At 38.4% G+C, this 19,116-nt stretch overlaps 1 protein-coding gene across 4 annotated transcripts in view; it reads left to right on the forward strand.

Moving 5' to 3' along the window:
- The first annotated feature begins 318 nt into the window (after positions 1 to 318).
- MAP9 (microtubule associated protein 9) overlaps positions 319 to 19,116 on the forward strand; it is a 37,534-nt gene continuing 18,736 nt past the window's right edge. For 2 of the 4 annotated variants that reach the window (XM_042935226.1, XM_042935228.1), the window contains exons 1-6: positions 319 to 433; positions 1,315 to 1,470; positions 2,226 to 2,310; positions 3,447 to 3,767; positions 10,146 to 10,375; positions 18,321 to 18,414. In XM_042935226.1, coding sequence (XP_042791160.1) covers positions 1,396 to 1,470; positions 2,226 to 2,310; positions 3,447 to 3,767; positions 10,146 to 10,375; positions 18,321 to 18,414 — 805 coding nt within the window. In that variant the 5' untranslated portion in view covers positions 319 to 433; positions 1,315 to 1,395. Of the gene's footprint in view, positions 434 to 923; positions 950 to 1,314; positions 1,471 to 2,225; positions 2,311 to 3,087; positions 3,202 to 3,446; positions 3,768 to 10,145; positions 10,376 to 18,320; positions 18,415 to 19,116 lie in introns of those variants that run through there. The other 2 variants (XM_042935227.1, XM_042935229.1) reach the window with 2 other exon arrangements.

Consider the following 19,116-nt stretch of genomic DNA (forward strand, 5'->3'; position numbering starts at 1 on the left):
TTCTGCTTTGACTTAAACAGGTGGAGGTAAGGGCTCTCAGTCCTCTAGCAAGCGCATGGCTTGGTCCCGGGTGGGAGCCTGGGGGGTCCTGTCTCCTAGGCAACTGCAGTAGCACAGTAGGCTTTAATGCACCCTTTCCCCAGGACCCAAAGGGGTGACGTCATTTCCTCCGTCTGGGCGGTTGCCCCAGCGACGCGTCAGGCGGAAGAGCGGTGTCGGGTACCCGAGAGACCTGGCGGTGAGGAAGTCACTTCCTCCCAGAGACGCTGTTTCCTAGCAACCTCCTCCCATCTCCGCTTTTAGTCCCTCCTCTTTCCTCAGATCAGTGACAGTCTCCAAGAGCCGGCAGGCCCAGGCCCTGGCGAGAGGCTCTTGCCCAAGGCCAGGCGCTCAGTCCCTAGGGTAGCGGGGAGCTCACCGCAGGATCGGCTGGGTGGGTACAGAACACGGCTCCCGGGGTCTCGGAGGAAGGGGACTGGGACAGCGTTCGGTGTGCACGGGCCGGTCGAGTGCTGGGACCTGGGCTGTCTGTCGGCGCGGTGCAGTGCGGAGCCGGCGGGGACCCGGGTGCCACCTGGCCTGGCAAGAGCGGTTCCCGGCCGCGCGCTGCAGTGGATGGCAGGGTGACGGAGGCCCGAACCTCCACTCCTAGCACGAGAAAGGTTCACGGGCCCACTTGTGCAGTGATTTTAATGCTGCCTATCACGGAGGCTTCGTTTTGTTTTTAGTTCGCCCTATTAGCACTTTTATGGGAAGGAAGAGCGACTGGAAAAAAATATCGCTATTGCAGTTTAGCATTATGATCTTTGTCTTTCACTAGAACTGTACGCAAGGTTTTTTTGTTTTTGTTTTTGTTTTTGTTTTTGTTTTTGTTTTGTTTTGCTTTTTTGGTAGCGCTCTTGGGTGTATCTTTTATGCTGCCAGTCTCCTTGGTAGTTTTCTAAATAAGGTATGGCTCTTTCTTGGACAATGTTATACTTTGGGGATGGAAGAGAGGTGAATAAGATATTGTATTTTAATTGGCAACATTTTATCATATTAACCTGTTGCAGTCATTTATTTGATCATCCTTAAAATAATTGCAAAATAATTTTAGGATAACTTCAATTTGACTTTTCTTTGATAACAAACTGGTGAGAATTTTATATTTCTTTAGAAGAACTCTACATATTTAAGTGATTATTAGCTTAATGTTCATATGAGATGCTTTTCTCAATTGTTTTTTGTTGGCTCTTTTTTTCTCTTTGCACTAACGGGTAGTAATAGAAATTCTCAAATGTGCAAAAAAGTCTGATTTCTTTTTGTGTATTTCAGGCACCATCAGAATTTGAATTATTTCCCTTGCCTATTAGCCATTTTATAAAGATTTAAAAAAGAAAAAAAGAAAGAAACACTATGTCTGATGAAGTTTTTAGCACAACTTTGGCTTATACAAAGAGTCCAAAAGTCACGAAAAGGACTACTTTCCAGGTAAAGTATTTCAAACCTTTTTTATTTTGAGTGACTTGACAAGGTTAACTCTGTATTTGTAACGATGGACTCAAAAAATGATTCTAGGAATGACCCTGTAAAATGCAGGAGGAAATCCTACCTTCCTTTGGAGATTTTGCATTTCCTTTGGAGATCATATGTGGGCTCCAGTGTTACCAACTCTTCTGTGTGGCTTTCAGACTAGTATACTATCTTTTGAAATTTTAAATCAGCTTTTAAAAGTTAAGTTATATAGCAACTTTAAATTTGCATGTAAGTTTTTTTTTTTTTTCTGTTGTGACATAATACCATTTCAGTTTTCTCTGTCTAGTCACTGCAATTTTGAACTCAGCTTCTAAGTTTGCCGTATGGATTACATGTATTACCACAATATGCTAAAACAAAAGATCACAAAAAGGACCAGTTTCTTCCAAAATGCCAGTGTGTAATAAATCCTGTATAAATTGAGTCCTGCCTTGTTTATTATTCTCCCACCCTGATTACAGCCTGTAATTCATTTATTTGATATTGCCTGTTTCCTCCGATTTAACTGTAAGCTCCATGAGGAGAGGGATCTTGTCGGTGGTGTTACAATGGAGTCTGAGGGTTTGGGTACATGGCATAAGGATTATGTGTTATATGAATGAAACCTGGGTTTGAAAGCAGTTAATCAAGCATTATTTGTTTAAAGAACTAATTCTAAATATGAGACTTCTCTGTTTGGGTGGAAATTAATCTTAATTGTCTCGTTTCAGGATGAGCTAATAAAAGCAATTACAGCCCGCTCAGCCAGGCAAAGAAGTTCTGAATACTCTGATGACTTTGACAGTGATGAGATTGGTATGTGTGAATATGCAAAAGTAAACCACTTGTCCTTTTTTTGCTTCTTTAGTTGCATTTAGCCCATCCCTACAAAACAATCACTTACGTTAAAAAAATACCTATAAATACACTGGTTTTAAATTTCCAACTTTTTAATGAGTAAAAAGCCATTCAGAACTTTTAAGAAGTTGTAGGATTGTCTTTGTTTATTTCTGAGCGTGTATACTGAAAATGTAAATTAATTGATAGGTTTGCAGTGAAAGGATGTCTGTCAGTTGTAAACCATGTTGGACACGAGTGTTGACCCTATGAGACCCTCCAGCGAATTGAAAACTAGGGTCTGTGGAACTAAACTTTGGTGCACATCAGAATCACTTTTGTAACGCTTTTTATAAGTCAGATTTTTTGGCTATAATAGGGGCTCTGTTTTAAAAGCCTAGCATATCGGCACTGGTATTTTAATTTGGTTCTTTGATTATGTAAAAATATTAGCATTTTAGGTTTCAAGTGTAAAGACACATAATTACAACCTCACAAGTCAGTGTATTATACTTTAATATTCAGTGAATAGCTCTTGATATTGTCTTTAAAAATAATCAGAATAATAGTTAAATCATTGCTATATAGTTAAGTTAGCATTCTTTATCAACCTTCTCATAGTAAAAGCTAATACTCTGGTATGCATGAAATTGTAGTTCTGAAATTTTTATGGAAAAAAAATATAATTAGCAAATAACCAGTAAAATTCTTTCACTTATCAATGTTCTTGATTTTATATAATGACGTCATTTGCAGATAAAAGCTTTACAGTCCAAAACCCAGCTTAAATATCCCATGTCATTGTTATTTTGCGGGACCTTTGGATGATTCTCAGAGCGAGTGTAGGGCTTGGCACACTCTTCACACTCAGTAAGTATGTTTTGAATAAATTAATGAAATTGAAATTTTTATTTCATCAATACCGACAAAAACTCCCTAAGTTAGCTGTGTCTTAGAACTGCAGACCTGTTGGTAAAGCAGACTTGCATCCATTCTAGCTGTAAGTTCATTTTACAACCTTAAAGATTAGTTTTTAAGGTTGTCTTTTTGATTAATGTAAACTTCACAACTTTAAAAAAGACTGTGGAAAACAGTTTTTCTCTCCCATTTTTCAGTTTCCTTAGGTGATTTTTCTGATACCTCAGTAGATGAAAATTCAGATAAGAAAAAAATGAATGATTTCCATTTATCAGATGATGAAGAAAAGAATTCCCCAAAACTATCTTTTTTGAAAACCAAGAAATCAAACATTGACATGACAAAAGAAGAGCCAGCTTTCTCTGCCAAAAATGATGAGGACATGGCACCTGGTGGTTGTGGAGATGTGGTTGGAGCTCCCTTACCTGAATCTCAAAGTGAAGACCAGGAAATTGAAAAGGACAAAATTAAAATGAAACCTAAACCCAGGATTCTCCCAGTCAAAAGCACATCTTCAGGTAATTTGTTACGTTGGTGTAATCGCAGTTCTTATAAACTTATTTTCAGATAATCACAAAATATCTTTATATGGTAGCTAGTAAATATTTAAGAAATAGACTTACCTTTGTAATTTCAATTTTTTTTTAACTTTCATTCAGTCTTGAGAGACAGAGAGACAGAGTATGAGCGGGGGAGGGACAGAGAGAGAGGGAGACACAGAATCCAAAACAGGCTCCAGGCTCTGAGCTGTCAGCGCGGAGCCCAACGCAGGCCTGGAACTCACTGAACGGTAGGATCATGACCTGAGCCGAAGTCGGTTGCATAACTGGCTGAGCCACCCAGGCGCTCCTGTAATTTTAGACTTATAAACCAAAGTAATGGATTTATAAAACATATAGTTCTGGCATCCAGTTGTATGTCAGTCTTGCATCTATGCTGGTGCCTTTTAGAAGGTCAGACAGAGTACCTTGTCATTCACAACTGTGGCTCCCGAAGCTTCTCGAGCCTTGCGAGGCCTTTGGGCTTCAGCTTTGTTTTCAGGGGTGGACTGCAATGCAGTCCTTTCTAATCCATTTTACACTCCAGAAATGAGTGTTACAGCAGCATTAGAACTAATCCTTCGAACAATCATTTCCATGCCATCATTTGCCAGAAGATTTTCTGACATTTGAGTATTTGAAGGGAGAGGGTTTTGTTGTTGGTGTTGTTATTTAAACCTCCAACTTTCCTTCAGAAAAGAGAATCTCTATTTAGTTTCTCTGTTCCCTGGGAAAATCCACTGAAACTCAGTTTCCTGAAGGGAAGTTCCTGGTGCGATTGGGAATATAGTAGTTTCTCCACAATTCTACTGAGCTCTAGGCACAGTGAAGTGAAGATGATGTGAAGCAAGAAGCAGACTCTCTGGGGCGCCTGGGTGGCTCAGTCGGTTAAGCGTCTGACTTCAGCTCAGGTCACGATCTCACGCTCCGTGAGTTCGAGCCCCGCGTCGGGCTCTGGGCTGATGGCTCGGAGCCTGGAGCCTGCTTCCGATTCTGTGTCTCCCTCTCTCTCTGCCCCTCCCCCGTTCATGCTCTGTCTCTCTCTGTCTCAAAAATAAAACGTTAAAAAAAAAAATTAAAAAAAAAGAACCAGACTCTCGGAGGCCCCCCGAGCCATCACACAAAAATATGGGCATAGAAGATTAAGGCTTTGGTGTCTGTTATTTAGCCCTTTTTTCCTGTTTTATAGAAAAAATATTCGTTGATACTTACCTTCATAAAAGTCTATTTCCTTTATATCATTAAATACTGTACTGGTAAATACTTCCTACTTCACCTGTTAGGTATCACTGGTAACATTAGACAGAACTTTATTTCAGACATATCCCATTAACCTTCAAATAAGAAGATATGAACAGAGCAGGAAAAAAAGCCACTGTATGTTAATTACAGGTGACCTTGGCAAATAGGGTAAGCCTTATTGTCTTTATGAGGAGGAGGATGAAACCTGTTCTTCTTGTTCTACAGAATCATTTTGAGACTCTATGGAAGTGTGTCTGAGAAACTATATAAGTCTACAAAAATATAAGCACAAGGCCTAATGAAACAGAATTAAAGTGCTGAAATGTACCTTCCCAGTGTACTGAATAGCATCAAAAATGAAGAGAAAGGGAACATAAGGGAACTTGGCAAATATCCTGTAGTTCACCATTTCCCAAAACACATTCTACAGTTTGTTCATTTGTATCATTGGAAAAACACAGAAATATGGAAATTTTAAAGTAATTTCTTTATGAGAGAACTTGTTAGAGCCATTCAGAAAGAAATATGCATGAGAGATCTTTAAGAAGGATTGAGTAGACAGTGTTTCCTAGTCCTAGTGAATTTGGAAGTCTATTTTTATGGATTATATTTATCCTATTTGTCTTGACTCTGCAAAGCTTTTCATTAGGTAAATAAGAAAGTATAAACACACAGAAGCTAAAATTTGGTCTGATGTAGATAGAAGCATATAATTAGAACTTTATGGTAGATAATCATCAATAATCCATCTATTTAATACCTTTTTTTAAAAAACCTGTGACAAGCTAAAATGAATAAAGAAATACTTTTCTTAAACCACAAGATGGCACCAGGATTCTAAACACTATACACAAATGTGCAATACCTTATTTTTAAAGTCATTAGCCATTTGCAGTTCGCTATATGTAATGTAAAACTAGTTACCAAAAACAGGTAATCATTTACATTTAATTATAAAAGAAAGCACTTTGAAAATGTGTAGAAGTATTTTTTTCTTTCTGAATTGACAATACTTCTAGAAGTGGAATTGTGGTATAAAGTATATTAAAGTCATTATTCCTAGCCTCTTCAGATTGAAGAAAAAAATTGAGGCTAGTGGTCAGTGCCTGGCATATACAATTCAGTAAGTATTTTAACGTATTAATGAATAAATGAATGATTCATTCCTGAAAGAAAGAATGTGGTTCACGGGTTAAGCTTTATCCCTCTCTAAATTTTTAGACTCTTTTTCTTACAAATTTGGAACTTGATATTTTAAAAAAAAATTTTAACATTTCATTTTTGAGAAACAGAGAGAGACAGAGTGTGAGTGGGGGAGGGACAGAGAGAGAGCGGGAGACACAGAATCCAGAGGAGGCTCCAGGCTCTGAGCTGTCAGCACAGAGCCCGATTCGGGGCTTGAACTCATGGACCACGAGATCATGACCTGAGCTGAAATTGGACACTTAACCGACTGAGCCACCCAAGCACTCCTAGAGCTTAATATTTTTAATGTGGTGAGACATTGCTGAGTAGCAATTAATGCTTTATAAAAATATTAGAATCTGAAAGTTTCCTTTGCTCTTGCTTGGCTTTTGGAAAAAGTAGACTCTCATTTCTTCAAGCAAATGTCACATGGACAGTGATTGTAGAAAGTAATTTTTACAGGGTATGTTGTTTTTATTTTAACATTAAAATGACTAAAGGCATGATCTTCAGAGTCAGGGTGCTCTTGCTTTAATCCCACAAGCTAGAGTTTATGATCATGGGTGTACAACCTCTTTGTTCCTCATTTATTTGTCTGTGAATTGGGCAGAATAGTTGAACCTGCGCTAGAGGTTTGAGACAATTAAATGGGTTTATATATTTGAAGTCTTTAGAACAATCTGGTGGAAATTCAGCACTTTTCTAAGTGCTTTTATTATTTATTTTATTATTTAGCATTTGCTCATAAGCAGATCAATTTATTTCTCCACACATATTTATTGTGAATATAGTTTTATTTCCATAATGTTACAAGTGCTGTGATGATAACTGAGAATACGACATTATAAAGACCTAATACCAATCCTCCAAGACTGTCATAGTCCGTTTGGGCCACTGTAGCAAAGCACCATAGACTGGATGGCTTTTAAACAACAGAAGCCTATTTCTCACAGTTCTGGAAGCTAGCAGTCTGAGATCACAGTACCAGCATGGTCAGATGAGACAGAGCCCTCTTCTGGGTCTCAGACTTCTTATCATATCTCTGTGTGGTAGAAGGGGTGAGGGAGCTCTCTGGAGCCTCTTTTATAAGGGCACTAATCCCATTCATGAAAGTTCAGCTCTCATGGTCTGATCACCTCCCAAAGGCCCCACCTCCTAATGCCATCAACTCTGTGGTTAGGATTTCAACCTAAGAATTTGAGGGGAGGGTGGAGACACAAACATTTAAGCCATAGCAAAGACTTTACAATTGAATGGCAAAGTATATAAAAGGTATCTAAGGAAAGTAGGCACCTAAGTTTACTTGAGGGCATCAGGGAAGTCTTCCTGGAAATGGCAATAATAGTAATAACTGACAAATAATAGTACCCATAGTCAGAAGTCTTGGTTGCAAATGACTCAGCTCAGAGTTCAGTGGAAAGAGGAATTTATCACTTAATTGAGCATGGATGTCAGAAGACCTCTCTTTAGGTGTGATTAAGTTTAGAGAGTGTCCTTTTATGTCATCTGGATTCTCTCCACTTCTGTCTTCCCTCCCTGACTCTGAGACCTTCTCACTCTCTCCTCCCACCCCTGTCACTGGCCCAGTTACTCCATCCCTTGGTCCAGTCGTTTTTTGTCTGTTTGTTTGTTTTTTAATCATTTGGTCTCTTTGTCTCAGCCATCCCTTCACTTGGCAGGAAAGAATGCCACTAGCAGTCTCCAAATCGTATCCTCACAGATGCATGTGATCTTAAAGGTATATTCTCCAACTCTAAATGGAAAAGTACTCACCTCCTGACCGCCTGCTGTGGACGGGGGAGATGAAGTTTCTGTGATATGCTGGGAGGGTGGGGTGCATTGCGGACCCCCCCCTCCTTACTGAGGTACAGAGGAGGTAGTTGTTAATCCACTAGAATCACAAGGATGGAGAAGAGGAGAGACTACCCCAAAGAAAACAGGAGTGATGGACACACCAAAACCAAAACCAAAAAACAAACAAAGAAAAAGGAAGGGAATAGTTTACCAGAGTTATCAATGTTCACTGAGTACCATACACTTTATATGTATTTTCTTACTCAGGTCCCACAGGTGCCTTAAGAATTCTTAACTCATGTTACCGACGGGAAAACTGAGGTATGTGGAGGTTATATGATTGTGTAAGAGTATGGTGTCAATGAGTGTCAGAGCCAAGGTTCAAACATGAAATATCTTAAATAGACAAACTCATCCAGAGAGCAGGTAGAATGGTGGTGGCCACGGCCTTTGGGGAGAGGAAAAGGGCATTTGCTGTTCAACAGGTGTAAAGTTTCCCTCAGGCAAGATGAAACGTTCTAGAGGGCTGCTGTACGACACGGATCCTTTAGTTGACAATACTGTATTAGGCACTTAAAATTTGCTAAGAGGGTAAGATCCCTTGTTAAGTGTTCTTATCACAGTAAAAAAAACTGACTCAGCCCCTTCTTTCAGGCATTATATAATATTCCGCTTACACTGAGGCTTGAATGGCATGCAAGCATTTGTCAGGAGAAGCAGCAAGCAGCAGGTGGACATTCTAGGCAGAGGGATCAGCTTGGGTAAAGGTATGGTAGCAGGAGGGTCTGTGGCGCAGCCCCAAGAGAGCAGTGAGCCGAGTATTTCAGGAACACAGACTACAAAGTGGGTGTACCAGGAGACAAGGCAGCGCTGGTAGCCAGGCAGAAGACCATGAGACCTTTTATACCATTCAGAGGCAATTAAGCTTTTATTCGGTAGGATTGGATGCTGGGGAGCCATTGGGGAATTTTGTGGGGAAGAGTGATGTGATCTGATTTGCATTTTGTAAATATCTCTGAGGCAGTAATCTAGGAGAGAGCAAATGAGTTGCTGATGGCGGGGTTGTGGAAAGTGGGGTAAAAGAGAGATTTAGCAAGAAGACTCAACAGGGGGTCCTGATGCTTTGGACATAAGGGGAACATGAGGAGGAATCCAGGATGGCTTGAACATTTGGCCCGAGTTGAGAACATAGCTAAAATTGGCAATAAAACATTTATAGTGGTGCCAGCTTGGTATGGTGACGGAATCTTCTAGCAGCATTCATAAGCCCATTTATAGCTAACGAGGAGGAAGGTGTTGATTACTTCAGTTTTGAAGTTTGTCAGAAGAAAGCACTGGTAGAACAATGGAGAAACGAATATGTAGAACAGGTAACATTTAAGCAAGAAGTTGACGTAAAACGCTTTCTTACCTTTGAGGGCTGGAAGTATATCAGCATTACATTGTCGTTTTAAACTTGGAAGTAAAGGAAATAGTAACTCAGACACTTTAATAACCATGGAGAAGTTTTATGGACTCAAAAGAACACAGTTCACAAATGTAGTTCTTCGTTCCTCTCTCCAATGAGAGTAACACTCCTGTCCCCGGTACCCACATCATCTTCATGCTTGTAACACAACTTACCTGGCTCTTACAATGTCTTTTGTTTAGAATCATCTCCCCTCCAAACGTGTAAAATCCTTGGACAGGGCCCTTGTCACTGTCTTGATTATGAAGTCCAGCAATGTGAGTAATGTGTTCAGGGCCTGACAGCAGACATTCAATCAAGGTTTATGGATGAACCCCCTCATGTTATAGAGGCAGAAACTGGGGCACCGTTGGTGTTTTGTTTTTTAGTTGTTATTTTTTTGACTACGAGAGTTCATAAACTTGAAGAGTCAACTTCTCACAAAACTAAACTAGTTACTTCCAGGATGGCAGCTACTTTGAAAAAAAAAAAAAATTGACTTTGAACTATGGCTCATTTGTGCTTCCTGGAGCTCTGTGTAGAGAAGGGTTGTGGGCTTCTGGACTGTCCAGGGAAGAGAGCCAAGGTGCATGGACACAGGAGGGAAGTATGGCGGCACCTTAGGGTGTAATTGAAGTCATGGTCATTTTTTTGGTATGCTCACCTTAAAACACTTTATTTTTTGGCAGAAAACAACAGCAGCCTTGAAGCAGACAACCACTTCAGGCCTTCACCTCGGCCACGGAGCATGTTGAAAACACACAGCCACAAGGAGGAGAAAGATGGGCCAGGAGAAGGTAAAACAACTGCTCTCCGTGAAGAATTAGAGCCACATTTTGCACCTTCCCCCCTCCCAGCGCTAAATGATGGACAACTAGAAGCTGAGAAAAAAGCATTCTCGGAAAACCTAGATCCTGAGGTTAGTGCTACTGTGCAACTGCTGAATTTGTTCTTGAACTCAGGTCTTTGCATCTGATTATGAAGAAGAGAATGTGTGTGTGTGTGTGTGTGTGTGTGTGTTACATGTTCTTTTCAGCACTGATAGAGAAATTACTTATTTTGATTTATTTTGACAAGGAAATAATTTAAAGATGTTTTTAATATACAGGATCCCATTGAATCTAAAGCTCCAACTGTAAGATATAACAAAGATGTATATAACATTATTTTATGTACTGCTAAGAAAGAAGAAAACTCTGACAATGAATCTGTAATCCACCAGTAATTATAAGATGCACCATCCAATTTCAGGGAAAGTAAATGTGAAAAAAAGAAGTTGCCCTTTTGAGTCTATGCAATAATGTCTGTCTTTAATTGTTCAGAATTTATAGTTTTAGGGGTGCCTGGGGTGGCTCAGTCGGTTAAGTGTCCGACTTCAACTCAGGTCATGCTCTCATGGTTTGTGGGCTCGAGCCCCATGTCGGGCTTATGCTGACAGCTCAGAGCCTGGAGCCTGCTTCAGATTCTGTCTCCCTCTGTCTCTGTTTCTCCCCTGCTTGCACTCTGTCTTTCTCTAGCAAAAATAAATAAACATTATTTTTTTTTTTAATTTATAGTTTTAGTCACATATCTTTGAATTATACAACATATGGCTAAGAAGAGTATAGCCAGTGTCATTTTACTCATTTGGTTTTATTCACTCAACAAATATGTGTGTGTGTGTGTGTGTGTGTGTGTGTGTGTGTGTGTGTGTGTGTGTATTTTTTAAATGTTTATTTGTTTATTTTGAGAGAGAGAGAATGTGGTGGAGAGGCAGAGAGGGAGAGAGAGAGAATCAGAAGCAGGTAGTGCACTGACAATGCCCCCAATGCAAAGCTTGATCTCACAAACTGTGAGAATACTACCTGAGCCGAGATCAAGAGTCAGGTACTTAACCGACTGAGCCACCCAGGCACCCCTCAGCAAGTGTGTATTGAATGATCATGGCAATGTCCCATATCTGGAGGGGATACAGTAAATGTGATCCTTCAGGATTTCATCAGAGAGTACACTAGGTATTGTTATTAGGGGAGAACACTTGGGCCCCTCTCTTCACCTTTCACTATGGTTAGTGAACTTACACATAACAGTTCAGAAGGAGTAAGTATGGGAAGAATGTTTGCTCTCCATAATCTGCTTTAGCAGATCGGGGAAAAGAACTAAATGGTACCTGGTTGAGCTTCTTTCTTTTTCTCCTCACTCCTCTGTGCTGGTGTGTGTGTAAGGATCCGGTCCCTTCGAGGCGGCACAAAGGGAGCTGGAGGACCTCCTTTATGTTAGGACTAAACAGATGGATCCTTCCAATTCGGAGGGGAAGTGTGAGCACAATAAGCTACTGACTCAAATCTGGCTTTGTAGCTTAGCTTTACCAGTAAAGCCGACAATTTGATATAAATCTATCTGAGCTCAAGGTGCTATTTCCTAATTTGTTCTGAAATCAGGAGAAGAAAAGAGGGTGTAATCGAACTGTTATTTTTTTATATTTAGTAAAACTAATTGCCCACGTGGGTTTTGTGTCAGTTTACCGTAGCTACTGTAACAAATTGCCATGAACTGGATGACTTAAAACAACAGAAATTTACTGTCTCCGTTCTGGAGGTCAGAAGTCCAAAATCAAGTTATGGGCAGGGCCATGTTCCCTCTGGAGGCTCCAGGGAAGAATTCTTCCTTGTTTTTTCCAGCGTCTGTCGGTTGCCAGCAGTCTTTGGCGCTCCTTGGCTTAGAGCTGCCTCACTTCCATCCCTGCCGTCATCATCATGTGGCCTTCTCTTCTTCCCTGTGTCTCAGTGTTTCCCTCTTTTTCTCTTAAAAGGACACCAGTCATTGGATTTAGGGCCCACCTAATCCACTATGTTCTCATCTTCACTAATTCCTTTTGCAAACACCTTGTTTTCAAGTAAGATCACATTCTGAGGTTCTGGATGAAATTTTGAGGGAACACTCTTCAAAGTGGTACTGACACCTAACTTTAGATGCTCCCTGCTAGCATTTCTGCATCCCTTGATTAAAAAAAAAAAAAAAAAGAAGAAGGTATTCCTAAAGTTTTTAAACTAACATCATATTATGACAAGATTTAATCAAATGAAATATCAACCCATAATCGCACCATTTAATAACAACTATGTTCATCATTCTTATTCCCCTCTAGGCTGTTTTAGCATACTTGTCATAACATAATTTGTATCCTACTTTTTCTTTGTCTCTTAGCACTGGGTCATAAAGTATTTCCACATTGCTGGGTGATCTTGAGAAGACTACATTCACCTTACTGATTATAACATAGCCCATAACATAAAACTCTTATGTTATTTCTGGGTACGTTGGATACTTCTATTTTTAATAATCCGAATGTTCCCTATTTCTCATTATAAAGATCTTGCGGACTATGCTCTGAATCTTCTTTAAGCCCACCTCCTCAGGGATTTCTCATCTATTTTTTGTTCAGCTCTTCTCTCTTCTATGTCTATAACCTTTGGCTCTTCACTGGAAGTCAAAGACTGGAGGGGTCTGTGTCTATCCGCATTCTACTATGCTCAAGTCTCTTTAATTGTGTATACACTCTCGCCTGATACCACACCTCTTCCCCCCCAACCTTACCTTCCTGCAAATGTCTCAGCTAGATTTTGAAAGGTGACATTTACTTTCTTACCATCCTCAACTCCTACCTTTCGTGTGTGTGTGTGTGTGTGTGTGTGTGTGTGTGTGTGTGAGAGAGAGAGAGAGAGAGAGAGAAAGGTGGAGATGATACGTATGTATGTATATATGTCAAACTTAGCATTCCTGGGATAAGATCTGGTTGATCACAGTAGAATATTTCATTGTGGGATTTGATTTGTTAATATTTTGTTAAGATTTCCACATCCGTACTTATAGAGGCTATTTGTCTATATTTTTTTCCTTATAATATTATTATCAGGCTTGGGTATCCTATGAGTTGGGGAGTATCTCTTCCTCTTTTATTTTCTAAAAGTTTGGTACCCTTTTTTTTTTCTTTAATTAAGAGAATTCACTAGTGAAATTGTCTGGGATTTTCTTTGTGGAGAGGTATTTGATAGTAAAGTGTATTTTTTTTTAAATTTTTTTTTTAACGTTTATTTATTTTTGAGACACAGAGAGACAGAGCATGAACAGGGGAGGGGCAGAGAGAGAGGGAGACACAGATTCTGAAACGGGCTCCAGGCTCTGAGCTATCAGCACAGAGCCCGACGCGGGGCTCGAACTCATGGACCATGAGATCATGACCTGAGCCGAAGTCGGACGCTTAACCAACTGAGCCACCCAGGTGCCCCTAAAGTGTATTTTTTGATAGATATTTTGGTATTCAGGTTTTCTATTTCATCAATTTGGTAATTTAGGTCTATTAAGAAATTTGTCCATTTCATCTGAGATGTTGAATCTATAAACATGAGGTTGTGATAATTCCTTTATTCTTTTGATGACAGTGAGATTATCATAACATTCCATCTTTTATTTCTAATATATAGATTATGTTTTCTGTCTTTCGTGTAATATCTTGATAAGCATCATCCAGTTTTATTAACTTTTCTAAGAACCAACTTTGGCTTTGTCAGTTTTCTCTGTTGTTTGTTTCCAATTTCACTGATTTTCACTCTTCATTTATTTTTCTTCCCTTTTTTTTCTTTTACTTTGTTTTGGTTTAATTTGCATACCCGTAAGTTGGAAAATGTATTCATTGATTTTAAGCCTTTCATCCTTTCTATTAAAACCTTTGAATGCTATAAATTTTCCTCTCTGCACTGCTTTAGCAGCACCCAATTTTTAATGCCTTTTATTTTCATTATCATTTCTTTTAAATATATTTTCTAATTTCCTTTGTGATTTCATTTTTGGCTGATTGGTTAATTTGTGGTGAGTGATTTTAGTTTCAAATATCTGGATTTTCTCTATACGTAATTTTGTATTGATTTGTAATTTAGTTTTGTTATGACCAGGGACTATATCTTACATGATTTCACGTTTTACAAATTTTTTTAGATTTTTTTTTATGGATCAGCCTAAGTGAAAATTAGGCTTGTGAAAATTCCATTTACATTTACAGAAGATGTAAGTTTTGCAGCTGTTGGATATACTGTTCTATAATTTCTGTTTGGTCAAGGTGGCTGGTGGTATCACTGAGATCTTCTCCATCCTCACTGATTTTTTTGTCTGGCTGGTTTACCAAGTACCAACAGTGTTAAAATCTCCAGTTATGTTTGTGAATTTGTCTGTTCTTCCCTTTAGTTCTATCAGTATTTTATGACTCTGTTAGGCACATACACATTTATCAATATTATGTCTTGACCCTATTTACATTATGAAATGTTTCTTCCTCTGGTAATTCTCCTTATCTTGCAGTTTGATTTGTCTAATATTTCAGCTTTCTTACTACTGGTGTTTGCATGGTTTATCTTCTTGTATCATTCTCTGCAAACTATTTGTGACTTTTTCTTTGTTATATAATTTTTATAATAATTCTTTTATAATAACTGTTAGGTTATAAAAAACTGTGACTTTTTTTTTTTAAATCAAACCTGACAGTCTTCTTTTTAATTATTGTCCATTTGGGAGTGCTTAGTCCGTTTACTTTTAATTTAGGACCAATTTGTTGCTGTGTGTTTTCTATTTATCTGTTTTGTTTTGTTTTTTAAGTTAGTGCTGTCATTGTCGTTCCTCTGTAACATTTTCCCTGACTTTTTTTTCTTTTTTTTTCCTTGAGAGTTAATCACATAGGTTTTAGTTTCCAATTTTGATTCCTCTATTGCCTTTTTAACTGTACCTATTTGTGTTATATTTTTAGTAGTTGCTCTGTGGATTACAAGATGCAGATATAAGTTCTTACAATCTACCTAGTGTCAATAATGTACTATTTCATATTTAATATAGAAATCTTGTCATAGTGTAGTTCCATGTATTCCTTCATCCATCCTGTTATTGTTGTCATGAACACTGCATTTACATATCATATAATTCCCACAACACAGTGTTACAATTTTCCTTTAAAAAAACTTTTTTGTCTTTGACTTTTAAGGAATTAAAAGAAAAAAAAAGAATAAATATTTATAGTTTTCTTAAATATGTCTACCATTTCTAAGGATCTTTATTCCTTCCTATAGATCCAGATTACTTTCTGGTATTATTTCCCTTCAATTTTAAGAACTTATTTTTATATTTCTTGTAATGCAGGTTTGCTAGTGATGGGTTCTCTCGATCCTACTTATCTAAAAAATATTTATTTCATCTTCATTTAAAAAAAATTTAATGTTTATTTATTTTTGAGAGAGAGAGACCGTGAGCAGGGGAGGGCAGAGAAAGAGGGAGCCACAGAATCCAAAGCAGGCTCCAGGTTTAGCTGTCAGCACAGAGCCCAAAGTGGGGCTCAAACCCGGGAACTGTGGGTCAGCTTAGCTGAGTATATACTTCTAGGCTGATGACAGTTTCTTTCTCATCAATCCCATTCCCCCAGCTCTTTATTAGTTTCCATTGTTCCTGGCTGGTATTATTTCCGGTGTGAAAGCAGCAATAATTCATTTTGTTGTCTTCCCATGTATGTTTTCTTTTTTCTGGCAAAATGTTTTCAAGATTTTGTTTTAAAAAGTTTTTTATTACAATAGTTTGACTGCAAGGTAACTAGATGTGTGTTTGTTTGTTTTTTTAATTTTTATCCATTTATTTACTTTCAGAGAGAGAGAAAGAGAGAGAGAGAGACAGCACAAGTGAGGGAGGGGCAGAGAGAGAAAGGGAGAGAGAGAATTCCAAGCAGGCTCTGCACTGCCAACACAGAGCCCGATGCGAGGCTCAATCCCATGAAACTGTGAGATCATGACTTGAGCTGAAACCAAGAGTCAGACACTTAACCGACTGAGCCACCGAGGTGCCCAATGTGTATTTTGTTTTTTAATATTTATTCTGTTTGGGTTTCACTGAGCTTTCAGGATCCATAAACTGATACTTTCTTTGAAAATGGAAAGTTTTTATGTATTTTTTTTCCTGCCCTAGTTTTCTTTTCTTCCTTTTAGTATTGAAATCTTTGATATGTCTCATTCAGTCTCTAAAATTCTGTTCATGTTTCTTCAGTCTTTCTTCCCTTTGTTATTCAGATTGAACAATGTATTGGTCTGTCGTTGAGTACACTGCCCATTTTTGCCATCCCTGATCTGCTGTTGTCTACCCAGCAGATGTTTTATTTTAGTATTATAGTTTCCAACTCTATAGTGTCCATTGGTAGTTTTTTTATTTTTCATATATTTAATAAGATCCCCATCTAGTCAACTTCCATGCATGTATTTCCTCTAAGTGCTTGAAAATATTTTTAATACCTATTTAAAGTCCTCATTTGTTCATTGCAACATCTGGGTCATCTCTAGCTTGGCTCCTAAGTACTGTTTTGTTTGTTTGTTTTTAATGTTTGTTTTTTTTTTTTTTTTTTTGAGAGACAGAGTGTGAGCAGGGGAGGGGCAGAGAGAGGGAGACACAGAATCTGAAGCAGGTTCCAGGCTCTGAGCTGTCAGCACTGAACCCCATGCGTGGCTCTAACTCATGAGCCATGAGATCATGACCTGAGCTGAAGTCGGACGCTTAACCGAATGAGATACCCAGGTGCCCCCCAAGGGCTGTTTTTTATTATTTTTGTTTTTGTTTTCATAAATATGAGTCACCATTTTCCATTTCATCACCTATCTAGAAACTTTTTGATTGAATACGGTATATTATGAACAATATGTTATAGAGATTCTAGAGTCTGTTATGTTCCTCTGAACATGTGTTTTAGTGTACAGATATTGTGGTTGGACTCAAATTGCCAAGTCTGTCTCCCTTGCCGTGGATATCAACAGAAATCTCTGCTTAGTTCTTTTGGTTTCTAATTGCTCTGATTTTACAGGATCTTCTCTGATGTCTTCCCTGTGCCATGCATAGATGAACCAAGGGTTTGGGATGAATTTCATAAACAAATGTTGGGGTTCGTGCCACTGCAGCTCTTCCTCAAATTTACTGGCTGACTTTATAGCCCCAAACTCCATGCCCTGACCCTTTAAGCCAGCCTGGTGAGGCTGCAACCTTCTACCACTTGGGCTGCAAGGATGGGTGAATGAACTCAGGCAAAAATCTACTAACTTGCCAGTCTCCTCTGGCAGAGCTTTGCCTCTCAAAGTAGATTGCTGTGTGTCAGCCCTTCTGCCATTTTCTCAGTTTCTACTTCTTGCTTTTGGTAAATAATTCTCTTTGTTCCCATAAAATATTGTGGGAAAGAAAAATAGAATTTGTTACTTATGCGGTAAAGTCAAATTCTTACATTATGATACCATCAACTTTAGGCTAGGTTATTATTCTGTAAAGAGATGTTTGGCGCAGACATACAAATATAATTATTTCACTTCAGATATAATTTTCAGAATTGTGAGGAGAACTCAAGTGCGTGGAGTCTATGTACTTTTTCTATCTAAATATTTGGTAGTAGTTGTCTACTTGGTTTTATAAATGGCTTTTATTTGGACATTTGAGACCAAGGGTTTTTGTTCTACTCTCTTCATACCTTCTTAGAAATAAGAATTAGAGAAAAAGGTATCAAATCTTTGTCTCAAATATTTATGAGATCTGATTTGAGAGCAAGAGTTTGAAAATTGCTAAAAACAAATATCGAGATGCCCATGAAAGAACTAGAAAAACTCTTTAGTGACCCCTGTTAATGATCAAGACATCAATGTTTGAAAGTAAAGCATATTAGCCTCCACAGGCTTAATGCTTTTGGTGTTTCATCTGCAAACTCCTCATAAGGCCGATTTCAGAGTTATGAAATAGTCTTAATAATGCTGTTGTCCCACCACAAATCTTAAGAACTAAACTTACATAGTAAATACTCTTTTTCTTTTTTTTTTTTTTTTGAACAGGATCCATGGTTAACAAGTCTATCATCGTCATCTCTTAAAGAAAGTCTTGGAGATTCCTTATCACCAGGATCTGGAGAAAAAGCATCCATACAAGGTAGTTATGTCAAATTGTTACATCTTATTTTATGTTTGAACTCCATATTGCTAAGAATCTTGTTTGCAAAAGACATACTTTTCAGAATGATACATGTTTGTATTTGCCTTAGTTTTAAACCCCCCGTGTGCTATTTACTAACCATGTGATTTTAGATGCAGAACTAGACAAGGTTACGAGAGCAAAGTTACCTAATCTCTCTGGCCCTGTATACTGATCTTGAAAAGGGGGATCTAAGAGCAAGCTACCTCATCTCTCATGGCTGTGAGAATTAAATGAGCTAATAATACCTATAAAGCCCTTAGAACAGTGCCACAGTAAGCACGTAAGTAAGTGTGAGCTGTGACTTACTAATGCATTTCTTTCCTTAGTCCTGTGACACATAGCTTAATGGGAGCTAAAAGGCATAGCTATTTCTAGGACCAGGATGTGTGCATTTATTAAGTGCTTGCCATGTAGTATAATTTTTGTCATTTTACAGATGAGAAAAACTGAAGTGCAAAGATATTGGGAAACATACCCAAAAGTCAGTGATAAAACCATAATTTGAATCTTTGGCTCCAAAGTCCTTGTTCTTTTTACTGAATGCATTAATTAGCAGTTCTAAAGAATTCATTAATGATACTTGGAGTCGTGAGTGCTCTCCAAATGAAAATGTATAACTATAGTTACAAAATTATTTTAAATCCGGCTTAGTTCAAA

Source organism: Panthera leo, chromosome B1, assembly GCF_018350215.1.
Source record: "Panthera leo isolate Ple1 chromosome B1, P.leo_Ple1_pat1.1, whole genome shotgun sequence".
NCBI classification, from domain to species: Eukaryota; Metazoa; Chordata; class Mammalia; order Carnivora; family Felidae; genus Panthera; species Panthera leo.